This window comes from Nasonia vitripennis, unplaced genomic scaffold (assembly GCF_009193385.2).
Source record: "Nasonia vitripennis strain AsymCx unplaced genomic scaffold, Nvit_psr_1.1 unplaced0244, whole genome shotgun sequence".
Taxonomy (NCBI): Eukaryota; Metazoa; Arthropoda; class Insecta; order Hymenoptera; family Pteromalidae; genus Nasonia; species Nasonia vitripennis.
In genome coordinates this window covers 539,020-558,606 of record NW_022280023.1, presented here as the reverse complement: position 1 = coordinate 558,606, position 19,587 = coordinate 539,020, and the positions used below count along the sequence as shown (strand labels likewise).

Sequence of the window (19,587 nt, the reverse complement as noted above, 5' to 3'; positions counted from 1 at the left end):
GTTTTATTATCTCCATTTTTTAATATAGGGAATATTTAATTGCAATGAAGGTTCTAGCTCTTCCAAACCGTTTCCAAGTTCTCTACATACCATACTCATAAAAATATGTTTATTTGGACCACTAGTACCAGAAAATTTTTCCAAAAAAGATGCCCCTAAAATGATCTCTAAAACATGGCGCCTGCACGCTATATGCAATAAATCTTTATTTATCATTTGTTCTAATATTGCAGTCGCTCTACCTCTTCGTCCTAAATTTGCATTCGTCGTGTCTACGTAAATAGCTTTAACTAAATCTATTAATCCCCAATCACTTAAAGCGCCGTCAACTGACTTTGCCACAGATAATCCTGTTTGATTTTCAAGACCTGGTACATCAATTATTTTTACAGTACTGTTACGCTTTCTAGAATAGGTAGACGATCGATTTTTTTGCAAGAAAACCAAAAAAATCAGGAATTATTTTTCCGTCCCAGTGCACTATTACATAACATCTACATCTGACATACTCTGACATCTTTTTTCGAATAATTTCGCCCAACTGGAGAATAAACAGTTTCAGAGCTATTCTGTGAAGATAAACAAGCGTCATTACTCAAAACAGGCAGAGATTCTGGTTTTAAGAGTGTAGATATCAACTTCCTCCTAAAAAATATATTTGATGTTTTAATTTAATAATTTTTTATTTTCTTTGAAAATTTCACTACATCAAAAATGATATACTTAAAATTATTTTTTTTAAATAAAACTTATGATCAATTGGTGAAATGTTGATGAAATGTTTGTAATAGTTCAGAAAAGAACAGATCGCTAAACTTTAAATCTCTCAACATTTACGTAGAAAGTTTTTACTATTTCGTACTAAAGAAGTTTAATAAAATTTTAACTCATAACAGATTTGTATTATTAAACATACATTCAAATATGAAAGATGAGTTTAAAATATAATGCAATGAATTAAATTTTATTATTGCAAAAAATATAATCTTGAAGATATTAGGGTAAGATGTTTTATTCATATTATGCTGGGATGTTAAATTGTTTTTAGGCTTTGTCGACTCGAATAGTTAAATAAATAAAATTTTAAATTAATTTATTTACAACTTAAAAACGTATTTCCAATGCATTTAAAAACGGCTATTAATTTTAAGATTAATTAAATTAGATATTTACTTGCTGTTTTTTTCTTTGCATCTTCTCCGCTTGTTAATTCGGGTTGAGAAATAACAATTGTTTCTGAATCACTTGTAAAGGCAGGTACATTTGGGTTACACAATGTGTTCTTTAATTCTTTATTTTGCTGTTCAACATTCTTATTAGTAAATAGGTCTTCAGCTTTATCTAGAAAGGCACATATCATGAAAAAAAGCTACAGTTATATCGACGCTCCTAACGAAAACTCGCACGCGTTTCGGGACAACCGCGAACGCCAGCACCGAAAGTTATTTTGTGACGAAAATAAGAATGAAATGAGGGCTTGTAACGAATGATCGCACAAAAACCGAGATTGCCGTAATGACTAGCTCGCTAAGAAACCTTTGCATCGAATACTAGTACGTGTTGCGAGCTCGCAACGAAAACGAAAACTCTCTGTCTTTCATGCGGCGAAAACTAACTCCAAAACCGGGTTTCAGACAAACAGAAGCACGCTCTGTCGTCTATGCGGCGAAGACTAGCGCGTGAACCAAGACGCGCCGAATTCTAGTACGCTCGCCCGTAATCCTAAATACATGGGCCACATTTACGAGGGTCGCTACGAGACTCAAAGGGTCTTCCCTATTTTCACATTGCAAATGCCGCATTATACACAAAACTTTGTAGAACACTTTTTAATATGCAAAATATACCGATTTAAATGATATTCGAATGATAAAAATCGGATAATATTTATATGTATATTTGACAAGTATAGAAGTATATCTATATATATTGACCGGTGCGTGAAATTACCAGCACAATAACTAAATTTCGTTTAGTTCGTAGTTCCGCCATCTAGCTCATCTGCCATGTCTTCATCCGATTCTAAGGTATCTCTGTCTAAAGGTCTAAGAGTCTGTTATTTTAATGCAAATTCTCTTACAGATCACATGGTAACATCCATCCCTTCACTGGATGACTACATACTGTACAGACGAGACAGAAACAGAGACGGAGGAGGTGTGGCCCTCTACATACACAACTCACTGACAGCGTTATTTCGTCATCCGAGGGTGAATGGTCGGGCAAGCCAGGTAAGCCGGAATACCTTTTCTATGAGGTATCGGCAAAGGGAATTTTCCCATCTTCGTGGGATTTGTGTATCGCCCACCTCATGCTCCTTTCTTACAAGGCTCTAACTCCATAGACCAGCTAACAACCTACATGCACAACTATTCCACGAAGGTCATAATGGGAGACTTCAACTCTGACCAACTTTCTTCATCTGAAGATGCCAAGTTCATCAAGGCCTTCATTGATGAAAACTCCCTTTAATCCGTTCCCTATGGTGCCACGCACCACAAACAGGGTTCTGATACCTGGCTTGGCTTGTGTCTAATCGACGTGCAGGATCGCCTGCTGTCATACTGGAAGACAAACTCACCTTTCATCATGGACATGACCTTATCACGGCCACTCTCGACGTACAGATTCCACGTTACGTACCTAACACCTACTCGCTTAACGCTAACCTTACGAACGCCATTAATCATCTCGTCCCATTGCGGACTGTGACACCAAGACGGAAGCGTCACTCGCGGTTCACCACAGCACTTTGTGACATCGTATCTGAGAGAGATAAACTTTACAGGCGTTTCAAACACTCTAGGCTCGATTCAGATCTCTGCATATATAGACTAGCTAGAGAAGATGCTCACATACAGGTCGAGGAAGCCAGGATGAATTACTATTATTCACGCCTGTCAACCTTGACTGATGTTGCCGAGATCTGGAGAGAACTGGAGAAATTTGGAATTTTCACCTCCAAGGTCCCTTGACCATCTCGCTTCAGCACAGACGAACTAAACAAGCATTTCAGCTCGATCTCAAGGGATCCGTTTGCTCCTGCTTTTGAGGATTATCTTCTCATCCTGGAAAGTCTAGACCTCCCGTAACATTACAAGTTCAGCACTATAGGGACCTGACACCGGGAAGGAATCCATAGATATAGCTAATCAAGATGGCGTCACCATCCCAGCGATTAACACGGAGTTTAATGGAGCGGACTTAGTTTTCTGACAAAAAAATATTTTCTATGCCAAGTATTTGCGATTAATAGTAAGATATCAACAAATGGCAATATTATATGCTATATTGATCGCGTGTAAAGCTGGTCTAGGTGGAAAATGTTCCAATATTTACTAAAACGCCAGAGATAACCTCACTTATTTTGTCTAAAATACCTTGATTGCAAAAAAAAATCATGAATTTAAAAAAATCCAGCGAGCATTCATTAATTCACCGTTAGTAATGTTTAAAGCAATTTTTTGTGCATTAATCAAAGATCTTTTTTTTCGGGATTGCCAAATACTTCTGCTTGTGTACACAAAGAAGCGATGAAAACTAAGATTTCAATTCTTGTTTTCTTTGCTCCTATAATTTCCCAATGCACAAGAAATGTTAACACTGATGATTAGTATTTTCTTTTTACATTGTGTGAACTTTCTGACGTCTAATGCGCGCACTTAACAAAGTCAGTTCACCAACAGCCCTGACTGACTATCGTCCGATTTCACTTCTCTGCTTTCTCTCCAAGTCCCTGGAGTGGCTAGTGCACAGGCAAGTCTCAGAGTACCTTGAATCAAGGGTCTTGCTAGACAATCTTCAAATAAAAAGAAAGTAACACTTTTCCTTCTCTTTGATTTTAGCAAGGCGTTTGATACTGTATGTCACGTCAGGCTCATGAGAAAGCTATCCACTTTCGGCTTCTCAAAGCAGGTCATCCACTGGTTTGCCTCCTATCTCACTGGGAGAGAGCAGGCCGCCGTTGGTGACAATAACGAACGTTCCTCTCCTAGAATTTTACAATTTTCTCATAATTTACTTCAATATGAAATATTAACAGGAGAAAAGGCAAGAGAAATTGTTTTTCTAAACCGAATAACATTATACTGTGAGAACGAGTTTCTGATTGCTTTTAAAAGACGACTATTCCCAATCAAACTAGCTTTTGAAATGATAATAAATAAATCTCAAGGGCAAACACTTAACAAAATTAGTAATGACTTGCGCAAAAATGTTTTTAGTCACGGTCAACTTTATGTAGCAATGTCAAGAGTTCGTAGTTGGGATTCATTAGAAATATTTTTAGGAAGTATGCGAAACCATAATGAAATAAAATAGGTCTAATAAATAAAATAATGTTTTAATATATCCATATATGTGCTTGCTAATGTATGAGGCGGTTTTTGATACATAATTTAATATAAGTTTTGGATGGTTCATTGTCCAAAAGTTTGCAGACCCCTTTGTTTTTTTTATTATAGAATATGAACACTGTCGACGATTTTTTTTCACAGAAATTTACGCATGTTTACATGTGTTCCTAACGAACCTAACCATCAAAACAACAGGCTATTCATTAGATAGGTCGCTCGCGCAACTTTCGAGGAAACGATTTTTACATTTTATCTCTTTAGTTGAAAACCGCTCAACGAAATCGTTTAAAATTTCAGCAGCAGACAGCTTTCTTTATGCTGAATCACCAAATAAAATTTTAAAGCATTTGACTACATTGTTTTAGAGGTATAAGAAATTAAAAAATTTTAAAAATAATTGAAACCTTGATATCTTACGAACCATAAAGTTTTGAAAGCTGTGCAATAAACTTAGTCAAAACACATAAAATATCTACTTTTTCCCGAAATCTCAAGTGCAATAAGGCCTTTTTGCGTCCGTAATCAAGGCACAAAAAAATCTCATTTTTTTCAATTTTCAATTTATTACTGAAAAAATAAGTGTTCAAATCACTTGAAATTTTAATGGGATATAGTTTGACAAGTGACCCATCGACATCATTTTTTTCGCGAGGTTATAGCGTGCAGTTTCAGAGATGGAGGATGTCACCGTTAGAACCCTACAAGATGAAGAGGTCTTTGAAGTAAAGGATTTTGATGTTCTAACCACTAAGGAGGACATCGTGGAAGCGCTACGGAGGGAGTTTTAAGATAGCGGCTCAAATGCAGTGGAGGAAACGGCAGTAAAGTCTGTGCGCAAAACATATGGCGATACGCAGACGGCGGTCATTCAAATGCCAACAAAAATGGCTCAGCAGATGATCGCAAAGCAGAAAATCAGGATAGGTTGGGTAGTATGCAGAATACGAGAGATAAAGGGGAATGCACATCCACTTCGCTGCTATAAATGACTAGGATTTGGACATATCGGCAAAAACTGTATAGAACCACAGGATCGAAGTAACCACTGTTACAAGTGTGGAGTCGAAGGACATAATGCAAGAGATTGTAAAAACGAACCGAGCTGCATTCTCTGCCAAGAAAGAGGAGCAGCAGAGAAATGTGACCATGCTGCTGGTAGCTATACATGCCCAGTATACCGAGCAGCAGTAGAGAAGTTGAAGAAACGAAGATAATGAAGATAGTGCAGTTGAACTTGAATCACTGCAAGACAGCACAGGATTTACTTAACCAGTACGTTCATGAGACGGAGGTCGATGTAGCCATTATATGTGAACCATACAGGGCTCTGGACGATAAATCGTGAGAAACAGACGACACTGACAGAGCAGTGATCTGGGCATGTGGGAACGTGGCATTCCAGGAAAAAATGTTGACCAGCGAGGAAGGATTTGTTCGTGCAAAGATAGCAGGGATACACGTATACAGCTGCTATGTTTCGCCTAACGCACCGATCGAACAGTTCGAGCGGCAGTTAGGTCGACTCGTGCAGGATATTGCGGGAAGAAAGTCAGTAATTATCGCGATTTTAACGCATGGGCTGTAAAGTGGGGCACTCAAAGGATTAACCAAAGAGGACGAGTACTGCTAGAAGCATCTGCTCTCCTGGACTTGATGTTAGTTAATCAGGGTAGCACTAACACCTTTAGAAGAGGAGACGCAGGATCTATTGTAGACCTGACCTTTGTTAGTAGTTGCCTTATTAGCTCAATTGACAAGTGGACCGTGAGTGAACACTACACAAATAGTGATCACCAGGCCATAATAATGGAGGTAAGAAAATCAGAGCAGAGACCCAGCGCGAGTACAAGGACCAACAGAGTCGGTTGGAAAACGAAGAATTATGATAAGGAGATGTTCTTACTGGCACTGGAAGAATTGCAACTCTCGGAGACGGCGAACAGCAAGGCGAAACAGGTGATGGGTAATATCACACGAGCCTGTGACGCGGCCATGCCGAGAAGAGTGCCCAATTGTAAACGACCATCAGTATACTGGTGGGACAAACAGGTTGAGAGTGCGCGCAGTGAATGTCACCGGACCAGAAGAAGAGAACAACGGGCAAGAAAGAAATACTATAAAACCGGAAGAGGCCAGGAAATAGTAGATGCCCGCGGACAAGAAATGAAAGACGCTAAGAGGAAGCTTAAGAAGACAATCCGCGAAAACAAGCGACGGTGCCTTAAAGAACTACAGGATGAGGTCGAACAGGACCCTTGGGGTCGACATTACAAAATAGTAATGAAGAAGATTAAAGGAAGCTACGTACCCCCTCCAAAATTCCCAGAAAAAAAACCCTCCAAAACTATTACACGGGGTAGTGACCACACTGTTCCCCAGGCAACTGGAAGAGCCAAGTATCATCGAGAGAGGTGCGAATGAAGAGGTTGTTTCACTGATCACGATTGAAGAATTGTTAGCCGCCTGCAGAAGGGTAGAAAACAAGGCCCCAGGGCCGGATGGCATTCCCAATATTGCATTAAAGCATGCCACCCATGCTCATCCAGAGGTCTTTGTAGACTTGTACAATGCATTTCTAGAAGAGGGAACATTCCCCACAAACTGGAAGAAACAGCGTCTCGTGCTTCTGCCAAAAGGAAAGAAGCCACCCCAGGATTCCTCATCATACAGACCGCTCTGCATGTTGGACACCCCGGGTAAGATCCTGGAACGCATAATCTGCGTCATAATGGATCATTTTATAGAAGGAAAAGGTGGATTAGCGGAATACCAATATGGTTTTAGGAAGAATCGTTCAGCCTTGGGCGCAGTTAGCCTAGTGATCGATACTGCGCAAACAGCGATAGAGGGGAAAAGATAGAAGGGAGGAAAAAATAAGTACTGTGCCATATTTACATTGGATATAAAAAATGCATTCAATTCAGCCAAATAGTGTAAAATACACGAAGCACTCCAAAAACAGGATGTGTCCTTATATATAAGAAGAATGATCTCCGACTATTTGAGGACAGCATCCTATTATATGACACGGGGGACGGTACCAAGACCTATAAAGTTGCAGGAGGCGTACCCCAAGGGTCAGTGCTTGGTCCACCAACGTGGAACATCATGCACGATGGGGTACTAAGACTATGATTACCTGAAGGAGCAACAGTCGTGGGCTTCTCTGACGACATAGCAGTAGTGGTAGTAGCGAAACAAAAAGAAGAGGTGACAGAAATAGCGGAAGAAGCGACCCGTATAATACACGAATGGCTAACGAAGACGGGTCTGAAACTAGCCAGCCACAAAACGGAAGTTATTCTTACCTTTAGTAGGAAGAAGATAGAGGAAATTAAACTGTCGGTAGATGGATATGAGATAGCTTCTTACCCAACCATCAAGTACTTGGGCATCGCCATCGATGCAAGACTAACTTTCAAACAACATCTGGAAATAGTCAGCGATTAAGCAGCAAAAGTCGGCGCTGTGTAACCACATCGATTATGCTATATGGAGCCCCAATATGGGCAGATGCGATGCGGATGAAATCGCCCCCCCCCCCCCCCCGAGGGTCGATAAAAGCAGAGAGGGCGTTCCTTGGTACGGTTGGGTGTTTTTCATCTGTCCGTAAAAAGGATGGGTTTAGTCGGTGTGAATCCGACACACGGCTGACATTGCGAATGGGGCTGTTTCGACGACCCCATAAACAAAATCACGCTATGGTCTTTCTAAGATTTTCCCTAACACCTGTTCTCCGAGAAAAACACACACACACACATCCATACGGACATTTTCTAAAAACACTTGATTTGAAGATCTAACACACCAAAAAGTATTTTCTAGAAGTTTTGAAGAAACTCAAAATTTTAATATCACAAAGCTTCCTCTAGGAGGAAGCAAAATTATGTTTATAAAGAATTATTTTAATAAGATTTAAAAACTATTCCATTTTCCGTAAGAACAACAACTATTACGACTTCTGAGTAAACTTGTAAGAATGAAAAAGGTTTTGCAACTTATATGCCAAATTTACGGATTTTAGTACATTATCTTCTGATAATTTGTAACTTTAAAGTTAAAAAATTATTGTTTCTATAACTGTTAAATGAGTTTTATTTATTTACTAAAGTTTAAATTTAGTGAATTCATGAAAATCTTAATTATAATAATAAACATCTATTAAAAGGACCTCCCCACCTTAAATTAAAAAAAATAAGATTAGTTTTTTTGTGTTAATATATTTCAAATGTTTTAAATAATCAATTAAACAATTATATTAACTTATAAATACTGTAAAAAGCATCAAACAATGTTTACATATATCATATGTCAGGTACAATAGGTCTTCAAAGGCCAAAAATCTCAATTTTCATTATTTCAGATACCCAGAGTAACTTAAGTTTGGGTCTTCGAAGGTTACTATTTTCTTTATGGATCTACTTTTAACAAATCTTATTTATAGAGTAAGTGTGGGAATTAAAAAAAAATTTAATTTAAAAAAGTTGTCTACAATTTGATAAAAAAATTTGTTTAAACATTTAGAAACTTATGCTTAACTTGTAGGTAACTTTTTTAAATTAAAATTTAGGATTTAAACAAAATATTCATATTAACTTGTTTCAGTTCTTTATTGTCATTATAATTTAAAATAATTAAAAGAATAATACTATCTTTGAATATCATAATATTCTCATTGCAAACGTGTCTGCATTCAACATTAGAAAAAATAATGTAACTATTATAATATCATTAAAAATATTTCATATTTTCTAAACTTAACATAACTAGAAACTTTAGTATAAAAATACTTGTAATTATTAAATGATGAACTTCGCTATTATTAAATACTAAATTTTATTTTTTAATAATAAGAAAAATAAACAGAATACATAAATGAAATTAGCAAACTTTAATTATGAATGGTGACCAATAAAATGATCTTTCTATAGATAAGGTACAAGAGAAGAAGTAGCGACGCAGCGGCGGTGCAGTGCGCGCATTATAATATACTTGTGTGAATGATTTTTGTAAATAGGTGTATATGTTTGTGTGAATGTAAGAATGGGAGCGTTTTTCCGGCGGCTCGATACCCGCTCTCTTCGCTGCCTTTATAAGGACTTGCACGGGCTATATGAGCTTACTAGCCGAAGCGCAACTTAAGCGCCAGCGCAACTAAAGCGCCTAGTCCCTACTCATAAGCAACTTATGCCTTGAGTAGGTAAAACTTAAAAAAATTTCCGTATTTCATAATACTTATAAAATTTGTCGAGTCTAACTTGATAACGCAATTAAAGCGTATCAGTCCAAAACTTAGAATAATCTCAAATCTTTTATATACTATAAAAATCTAATCTAGACTCAATAACGCAAACGTAAAGCGTATTGATTTACAAATACATTATAAAATCAAAGCGAATACATAAAACCTTTTGTTACAAAGAATATCTGCAATTTATGCAATATTCTCTGTAAAAACTTTTTATTGAATATACTTATATTTGTCATCAAAACATAATAACGAAATTTTATTATTGTAACATTCTTTCACTAGCTGGTATCCGGGACCTCTATTATTATAATAATATATTGTTACGAGTGAAGAGTGCAACGAAAAGTGACGGACCCTGGGCTTGAACCGAGATCCTCTGGCTTGCAAAGCAGACGTTCTGTCGTCGCGCCACGGCCGCCACCGCATTGCACTCTTCTACTCGCTCTCTTATAGTAATTAGACACCCGTGACGTGTATCCACACGTGTAAAAGTAAAATATGCAATGCAAAAAAAAATGTATTTATGTGGAGCACAGAAAATTAAATAAAATCAATTCTGTTTCTCTTGTGAATACAATGAGAGTTATTGAAAGATTTTCTCTTTATAAAAAGTATAACAACATTAATCTATAAAGGTCAACATTATACTGAATTTTTCCATGGCGGAAAATTTCTTTAAAAAAAAAATGAGAACCATCACAAATTTTTGTGAATACTCATGATTTTTTGCATTTTTTCGTAAAAAATGTGATGTTCTGTAATTTATTGTGATTTGATGTGATTTATTATCATAATTCGGATATTTTTTCACGAATTTTTAACATTAAATAACAAATAGTGACAAAAACTCACAAAAAAGCACGGCAAATAATTATTAATGTTGTAACGGGGTGGGGATTTATTCAACAAACCAACGTTGAATAACCGAATCGCTAGCCCACGCTGCGACGGAGACCATCTCGTCGCCAGCGATCAACCCGCGTTGCAACGCAGCTTACTCTGCTGCTTTCTCTCTCGTGGACTACGCACCGCCTGGTGCGTGCGCGGCTGCTCAGATGCGTTAAAATTGCGTTATTAACGCCCGCGTAGGCGGCGGTATTCGCGGGAAGGATGTAAGGAAACGGACGTTTGTAATCGAGGTCGACAAATAACAACAAAATCACGTAAAATAATAAGTCTACGGTTATATTTCAAGCCGCGATAAAAGCGTGATGTTACAAAATAATAAATGCGAGTCGCTAACAAATTTGCGACTCGCCGCGACGCCGATATACTCGCGTGCTTACGCTGAGAAGGTCGCGCGCGATCACCCTCGCACGGGTGATATACTCATACACACTCACTCTACAGACACTGCGCGCATTCACCAACCTTCTCTCGTCGGCTATCACGACCCTGGTCCCGTATAGGCTCTCACGGACGTTGCGCTGGACCGCAGAAGCAAGGGAGAACAGGGTGGCCAGATCTCGTGCCGCACTCACACACAGGGAAAGGCTGGGCACAGCACTTATCGCGAACGCCGAGATTCCAAAAAGTTTTTCGGGCGAAGTAGCGTCAGGTAACCAGTGTTTACCTTTCGCAGGTCGAGAACTATATGTCCTGTATTCGCAGGACTAGCCCGCGCGCTCGCTCGTTCTCTCTCTCTCTCTCTCTCGCCCCGAATTCGCGCGTGTTTATTGTCGCGCGCGCGACTCTATGTTCTCTCGTCGCGGCGCAGCGGTACTCATACCGCTACGAGTTGGCCGCGGTGCTCAACTCGTTATAATGTATCTGTATAAAATCCACGTGAGGACCTTCATGATCTTTTGTTGTGATTATTTATGCCCTTTTGGAAGTTTTTGTAAATATTTATAATTTTTTCGAAAAAAATCGTGAAAAACATGTCCAAACTCTGACAATAAATCACAATATAAAATAAGTTATTTTCTACACTATTTAATATAAATGAATATTTTTCTTCAAATGAGGGTAACATAATCATTATAAATACAAATACTGTCTATGAATTACTTACCTAGATAGTCCACTATATATTTCAGCATCATCAAATTTTAAAAAGCTTTCAAAGAAAAAATGTACTTAAATTATACATTAAAAGAAACAATCTAATTATTATTTTCTTTCTATAAGAATATTTTTTAAGATATGAATTACAATTTAATTTAGCACCTAATCAATGTTATAAATATATTTATGTGATTCCAATATTTGCGAAAATATATACATTATACACGGAATAAAATATGCGATAAAGAAATCATATAGTACATATATGTCAAAAGCCAATGCATACAGTAGCGCACTTTTTACGTATATTTACTATTTGACTTCTTTATTTTTAGGCAAAATTACAAAATTTTCTTTAAGATTTATATATAAGTACTTATATAATTATTTAATTCTTATTTTAGATGTTTACTATTTATAAAATTATTTATAGCTAAAATATTTATTAAAATGATCAAAGTTTGATAATAGTAAATACAGCATATTGAGTATCAGGGCCGTGCAATGGCCGTATAATAAAATAATATTAATTATTTTGTATGATTAATTTTTTGAGAGATCAAAGTAAAATTTAAGAATATTTGTACTAATAATTTTTTTTAAACTGGCTGTATATAAAAATATTATGAAATTAATTTTAACAATAAGTACTTGAGTAATAACGATACCAATAACGATAGCTGTCATCAAAACCTTTAATCTTGTTTCTTGGAAAAGTCGACAGGACTCCAGAAACCAATATAAGAGCTAAACAAAGTTGTATATCATAGAAGTCTTCATGCGCCCATTCACAGATTTGATACTTCGATTTTTTAGCTAATTTCAAACGGCAATATCTTCGGTTCTAGAGGGGCTAGAGAGTCCGAAAAATCAAATTGAAGGTTTTGAAGTCTTCTTTTACAATATATTATTCTGCTAACTTAATTTAGATCCAAGTAACGTTAGAAATACAAAAACGTGAAAAAACCCTGCTTTTATTGGTATTTTTGCAGGTTTTGGAAGCTACATTTGGCTCAAATTTTATTTTCCAGGCTCTAAAAAATTACTGATCCTACTATATACATTATGGAGACATATGGAATAATTATTGTACACATATAATACTTTTAGAGGGATGGCAAAAAAGTTTACAATGAAAAAACACGTATAAGTGCGGAAAAACAGTTTTTTGAACATGAGCAAGATATAGACTCTCATTTGGGGGGATTTCTCAGTTGATTTCGTAGTTTTTAGTGATAACCAATAGATCTGGGGATTGGGAGCCGAGCTAGCAACAATTTGCGAAATAAGGGACACCCTTATATATATAATATTTTCGGCGGCTTAATCCGCTCTCTCTTAGCTCTCTATAAAAGATCATGCAAGGCCTATGGCTAAGTACTAGCTCCAGCGCAACTAATCTGTACTCAAGAGCAACTTACGCTTTGAGTAGATAGACTGCTAGTAAGTTATCGACGAAAAATGAGTGCAAACGGCGAGAAGAGCGTGGAAGTGCCTTATCAACAATGCAGTAGCTGTAGACAACATATACAGCACAAAGATCCCAAGAAATGTGAATATTGTGGTCTGTACTACCACGTTAAGTGCCAGAACACCGTCAACGTCAATGCTATCGTGGTGAACGATAAGCAGATTATTGCTTGTCGCTCATGTGCAGATAACAACAACGTCAAGGGTTCCAAAGCCATTAAATCCACCTCTGCTGCAACATCAGTAACGGGATTAACTGCAACAACGGCAGTAGGCAAGAATACTCCCAATCAGCAGCCGGCGAATAAAAGGACGAGGTCAGCACCACCATCAGCCAACACTTCGCGGAACCCCTCACCAACCCGCTCGGCCGGCGTAACAATATCGACACCGTCCGATGAGGCCGCTTTGAGGGACATTCATGGAGCTCTCAACGACATCCGCAACGCTCAAACGGAATCCTTCAAGACCCAGAACATCATGTCAGAGAGGATTTCTAAAATTGAGCAGCGTCTGGGCCCGCTGGAAAAGCGACTTAAGGCCCTCGATGAGCTGCCTGCACTCAAGACTCGCATACTCAATGCTGAGTGCACCATCACCGAGCTGCAGGCATAAATCCAAGACCTGTCATTGAGGAGACCGGTAATGCAGCAGGATAACGGCAGCACTGTGCCCATGCGAAGATTTGTAGCCTACGCAGTGAACTGGCTGAGGTTAAAAGGTGCCAGGAGCAAATCTCGAACAGTGTGGTTGTTGTCACGGGCTTAAATTATACCCGTGAAACCTCGCTGCACCTCCTCGCTTTTTCAGTTATGAACGCTCTTGACTCCACGGTCCTAAGAAGAGACGTAGCATCCGTCAGGACCATGGGGAGGCTAGATGCAACAAACAACTCCGCCAGGGGTAATGGCAGACTACCACCATTAGCTGTCACCCTCTCTTCAAGCGCGCTCGCACGCTCAATTGTCGTCGCTAAAGCCCGTAAGCGCAAGCTACACACCAGCGAGTTGGACGCAACCTTACTGGAGGAGGCAAAAGCCCTGAGCCCTCAACATCAAGGGCTCATAAACATCAATGAGCTGCTCCCATCAGACGTTCATAAGCTACGGTCCAGGGCTAGGCTGGAGGCCAAGAAGAGGCAGGGTTGCCGTACTTTCGTCAGAGACGGGAGACTCTTTATGCGCTGCAACGATGATAACGAGCGCACCACCGTCATGACCACCGACGCCGAGCTGAACGATTTTTTAGCTCGGATTCCGCCTGCCGTCAACATCGTTCAAAAATGAGGCTGCTACAAACACACTTCATTCCACCAAATCCACCATCAATCTCATCTGCCATGTCTTCATCCGGTTGAAAGGTATCTCTGTCCGAAGGTCTAAGAGTCTGTCATTTCAATGCGAACTCACTCACGGGTCACAATGAGATGATCAGGCTTTTCTTATCCACTCGCTCTCTATTCCACGTAATAGCTGTCACTGAGACCTGGCTGAGCGACAAGGTGTCATCTATCCCTTCACTGGGTGACTACCTGCTGTACAGACGTGACAGAAACAGAAACGGAGGAGGTGTGGCCCTCTATATAATAAATCTCTGACGGTTAGTGTTATTTCATCATCTGACGGTGAATAGTCTGGCAAGCCAGACAAGCCTGAATATCATTATTGGGAGGTATCGGCAAAGGGAGTTTCTCCCATCTTCGTGGGGGTTGTGTATCGTCCACCTCATGCTCCTTTCTTACAAGGCTCTAACTTTATAGACCAGCTAATAACCCAAATGCATAACTACTCCACGAACGTTATAATGGGAGACTTTAATTCTGACCAACTCTCCTCATCTGAAGACGCCAATTTCATCAGGACCTTCATTGATGAAAACTCCCTTTCGTCTGTTCCCTATGGTCCCACGCACCACAAACAGGGTTCTGACACTTGGCTTGACTTGTGTCTAATCGATGAGCAGGATCGTCTGTTGTCATACTGGAAGACAGACGCACCTTTCATCAACGGACACGACCTTATCACGGCCACTCTCGACGTACAGATTCCACGCTACGTACCTAACACATACTCTTACAGAAACTTTAATGGAATCAGCGCCCAGAAGCTAAGGGACATTCTTAGCACATGTGACTGGTCATCTCTCACCACGTCATCACTCGACGAAAGCATATCAATACTTAACGCTAACCTATCGAATGCCATCAATCATCTCGCCCCATTGCAGACTGTGACACCGAGACGAAAACGTCACCCGTGGTACACCACGGCTCTTCGTGACCTTGTATCCGAGAGGGATAGATTTTACAGACGTTTCAGGAACTCTAGGCTCGATTCGGATCTCCGCATTTACAGACTAGCTAGAGACTATGCTCACAAACAAGTCGAGGAAGCCAGGCTGAATCATTATTATTCACGCCTGTCTACTTGACCGACGTTGCCGAGATCAGGAGAGAACTGGAGAAACTTGGAATTGCTGCCACTAAGGCCCCATTACCATCCCGATTTACCACAAATGAACTCAACAGGCATTTCAGCGCGATCTCCAACGATCCGTTGACCCCTGCCGTTGAGGATTATCTTCTCACCCTGGAAAGTCTTGACCTCCCGGAACACTTCGAGTTCAGCACTATAACGGAATCGGACGTGTTGGCTGCGGTTTCGCACTTTGACACCCAGGCCAGGGGAAGTGACGGCATCCCACAGGTTGTTATTTCAAAAGCATAAGTCATATTTTCAACCTGTCCCTGAGCGAACCCTGCTTCCCATCTGCCTAGAAATTGTCACTGTGCGCGCACTCAACAAAGTCAGTTCACCAACAGCCGTGACTGACTACCGTCCGATTTCACTTCTCTGCTTTCTATCCAAGGCCCTGGAGTGGCTGGTGCACAGGGAAGTCTCAGAATACCTTGAATCAAGGCTCCTACTAGATAATCTTCAAACCGGCTTCTGTACTGGTCACATCACTATGTCTGACCTAATTAAGCTATCTGAAGATGCCAGGGCCGGGATAAACAAAAAGAAAGTAACACTTCTCCTTCTCTTTGACTTTAGCAAGGCGTTTGACACTGTGTGTCACGTCAGGCTCCTGAGAAAGTTACCCACCTTCGGCTTCTCAAAGCAGGTCATCCGATGGTTTGCCTCCTACCTCACTGGGAGAGAGTAGGCCGTCGTTGGTGACAATAGCGAACGTTCCTCCCCTCGGCGTCTTAACATCGGCGTCTCGTAGGGATCCGTTCTAGATCCCTTGCTGTTCGCATTGTACATCAACGATATCGGTTTCTGCCTTGATACCGATGTTTCCCATCTCCTATATGCGGATGACTTGCAAATTTACAGTCAATGCCACCTTTAGGAGCACGATTCTTTATCAAACAGGATGAGTGCTAATGCCGAGAGGATAATGGGCTGGGCTGCACAGAACAGGCTAAAACTCAATGTTAACAAAACCAAAGCAATTGTTCTGGGCTCCTCCTACTAAATAAATGCACTACCTTCAATAGCTAACATATATATCAACATTGGGGGTGCCCAGGACATCTTTGAATCTTCTGTGCGTAATCTGGGATTGGTGCTTGACTCTAAACTCACGTGGAAGTAGCACGTTACACAAGTGTGTAAGCGTGCTCACTCGCTAATGTACAGGTTTTACTTTTTCAGAGAAAGTACCAATCTTAGATTGCGCAAGCACTTAGTGCAAGCGCTCCTGTTTCCCCTTATAGACTACTGTTCTCTTGTATACTGTGACCTGACGCAGGAACTCAACTTAAAACTACAGAGGCTCGTGAACACGGGGATTCGGTACATCTATGGTGTAAGGAGAGATGAGCACATCTCCCAATACAGGCGGGAGCTGCAGTGGCTTACCACTGACGGACGGAGGAAGTATTTTACTGCTTGTTTCTTACGAAAAATATTTAACACTGCCGTACCATCATACGTACTGTCTTACTTCGACTTTCGCGTAGCACTCCGGCCTGTTAGGAGGGGAAGTGACACCTCTGGATATCCCTACTTTTGCGACGGAGACGCTGAGGAACTCATTTCATATCAGCGCCTCATACCTATGGAACAACCTGCCATCATACCTCCGTAACACTTCATCCTTCGCAGTATTCAAGAAACTAGCTAAAGATTACTTTTTTGAACTCGAAAACGCATAAACACATAAACATCGTGTACACAATCACGCACACGCACAGACTTGCTCACTCTCGCTTAACCCTTCTTCACCTGCATACTTTCACACTACATACCTACTAAAACAGATACCTCAAACTTATTATTTTTGTACTTTTACTACTCTGCTGTACACATTGAATCGTACAACATAATGTACGCAAAATAAAATTAATTAATCTAATTAATCTATTCTAATATCTCTCTCTCTCTCTCTCTCTCTCTCTCTCTCTCTCTTTCTCTCTCTCTCTCTCTCTCTCTCTCTCTCTCTCTCTCTCTTTCTCTCTCTCTCTCTCTCTCTCTCTCTCTCTCTCTCTCTCTCTCTCTCTTAAAATTACAATGGGAAACTAAAAACAGTTCATGTAAATAAATTAAGCCGTTGCCATACATGATTCTAAAATATTTTTCTTTCTAGAAAACTTGAACACAATGATTCCTGGTATTATTTTAATTTTTGCAATTCCTAAAACATGTCAAGCTATAGTACGTATTCGATTGCAGGGCTTCTGATCCAATCATCACCACGTACTCTCTACTTGATTCGGAGAAATGCGATTTCCATCAAGAAGATGTAAACACGACCAACGCCACCATACAACTTCTACAACTGGCAGAATTTAGAAAAGTAAGAGTAATACAATGTAAAATAGAAATTAAGCGTACGATATATCATTGTGGAATGTTTAGCCATATAGGTGAGGTAGAAAAAGGCGTACAAGAATATATTTATGATATAAGCCATGAAAATTGTAAATCATTCCATAAAACGGGAATATTCAAATATGACAATTTTCACACTATAGCTAATTTGAAAGTAAACTCAACCAAATCAACAGGAATTGAATTGGGGGGAAGTATTAAAGAAAATAAATGCACAGGTGCAGCATATTCGGATAGTTTGGTTCATGGAGTGATGTTTTAGTACAGGGACTTCTAAAATTTACACTTTTAGAAGAATATGCAGATGTAAGCTTAGATGTAAATTCTCGGAGATGTAAGACAGTATGTAAATTTTCGGAGCAGCATTGTGTTGATTTACAAACTAGCCATACATTTTGGTCAGTAATAAATACTGATAGTTGTATTAAAGATAAGTATGATATATTATATGGAGGAGTATCGACAAAAATAATCTCACAAAATCACGAGACAGTTTATGTAATAAGTAATAATGAAATATCGTTCGCGTTAACTAGTAGAGAAAAGATAAATATTTGCGGTAGGATTTTATATAAAACCGAACGAGATAGAGAGAGAGAGAGAGAGAGAGAGAGAGACAGAGAGAGAGAGAGAGAGAGAGAGAGACAGAGAGAGAGAGAGAGAGAGAGAGTCGCGCTCGGGTCTGCTTGGGGTCAAAGGGGGAGGTCTCCGGGCTTGCATAGCGCAGCTCGTATTCGTGATATCGCTTTAGTTTAAAAATTATTTATAATTATTTATAAATAAACAAATAAAAGTAGGTCTCCCATCGAAGCCAGACTTTTTGTTTATGACAGTAGCAGTCGTAAATCATGTTTATTGACCTTATCAGCTACTATTGATATAAACATAGGCTTCTGTTTACATAAACACCTGACGCCATCCACGGAATTGGTGACGTCACTCTGTCAGTAGCGGTCGTAAATCATGTTTATATTAGTATCAGCTACTGTTTACATAAACATGGGCTTCTGTTTACATAAACACCTGGCGCCATCCACGGGACTGGTTACGTTACTCTAGGTTACGCCCAGTCACTCCATATCAGCCCATATACTACTATTAAGATAGAAAGAAATTAAAAGATAAAATCTGATACAAAGTCAGATTAATGATCGAATATGACTAACCTGTTTACAATAAATTAAAATCAAAATAAATATATAGGTATTAAAATGGAGATATTAAAAAGTAAGTAATAAAGCCCTGCTGACAGTAACTTTTTTATAAATCCACATGCAAATTGTAAAAATTTTAAAAATTGATAAATTTAGTTTGATAATAAACTTACAGTTTACTGACAAAGTAACTCTTTTGCTCACTGCAGGATGAACATCGTTGCTAGCGATACATAAATATGTGCCCATTTGCTTTCTATCAATGCGATAGAGGTTTAACTTTGAACCGTTGTAAGTAGCTACACGAGTGAAACTTAATCCATCTAAAAAATATCATGTCATTAAAACGTTTTTAAATTATATTTGAAAATTAATAAAGAATACAATAATTATTGTTATGTTTTCAATGCTAATAATTCAGGGCCTTCAACTTGTGCACAAGAAAAAATGTGTGTGTCTCGGGACGCCCGGCAGAAGTGATAACTTAACTTGATTTAAGTAGAAAGTATTTA

At 39.2% G+C, this 19,587-nt stretch overlaps 1 protein-coding gene and 1 long non-coding RNA gene across 6 annotated transcripts in view; one reads left to right on the top strand and one right to left on the bottom strand.

The window, feature by feature from the left end:
* LOC107981611 overlaps positions 1-19,587 on the bottom strand; it is a 325,738-nt gene that overhangs the window by 47,533 nt on the left and 258,618 nt on the right. For all 5 annotated transcript variants that reach the window (XM_031933416.2, XM_031933413.2, XM_031933412.2 and 2 more), the window contains one exon: positions 19,249-19,398. In XM_031933416.2, the coding sequence (XP_031789276.1) occupies positions 19,249-19,398 (150 nt within the window). The remainder of the gene's footprint in view (positions 1-19,248; positions 19,399-19,587) is intronic.
* The window catches only part of LOC116418337, a 265,518-nt gene that overhangs the window by 28,088 nt on the left and 217,843 nt on the right, over positions 1-19,587 (top strand). The window contains exon 2 of the long non-coding RNA XR_004228356.1: positions 17,763-17,886. This is a non-coding gene — a long non-coding RNA (uncharacterized LOC116418337). The remainder of the gene's footprint in view (positions 1-17,762; positions 17,887-19,587) is intronic.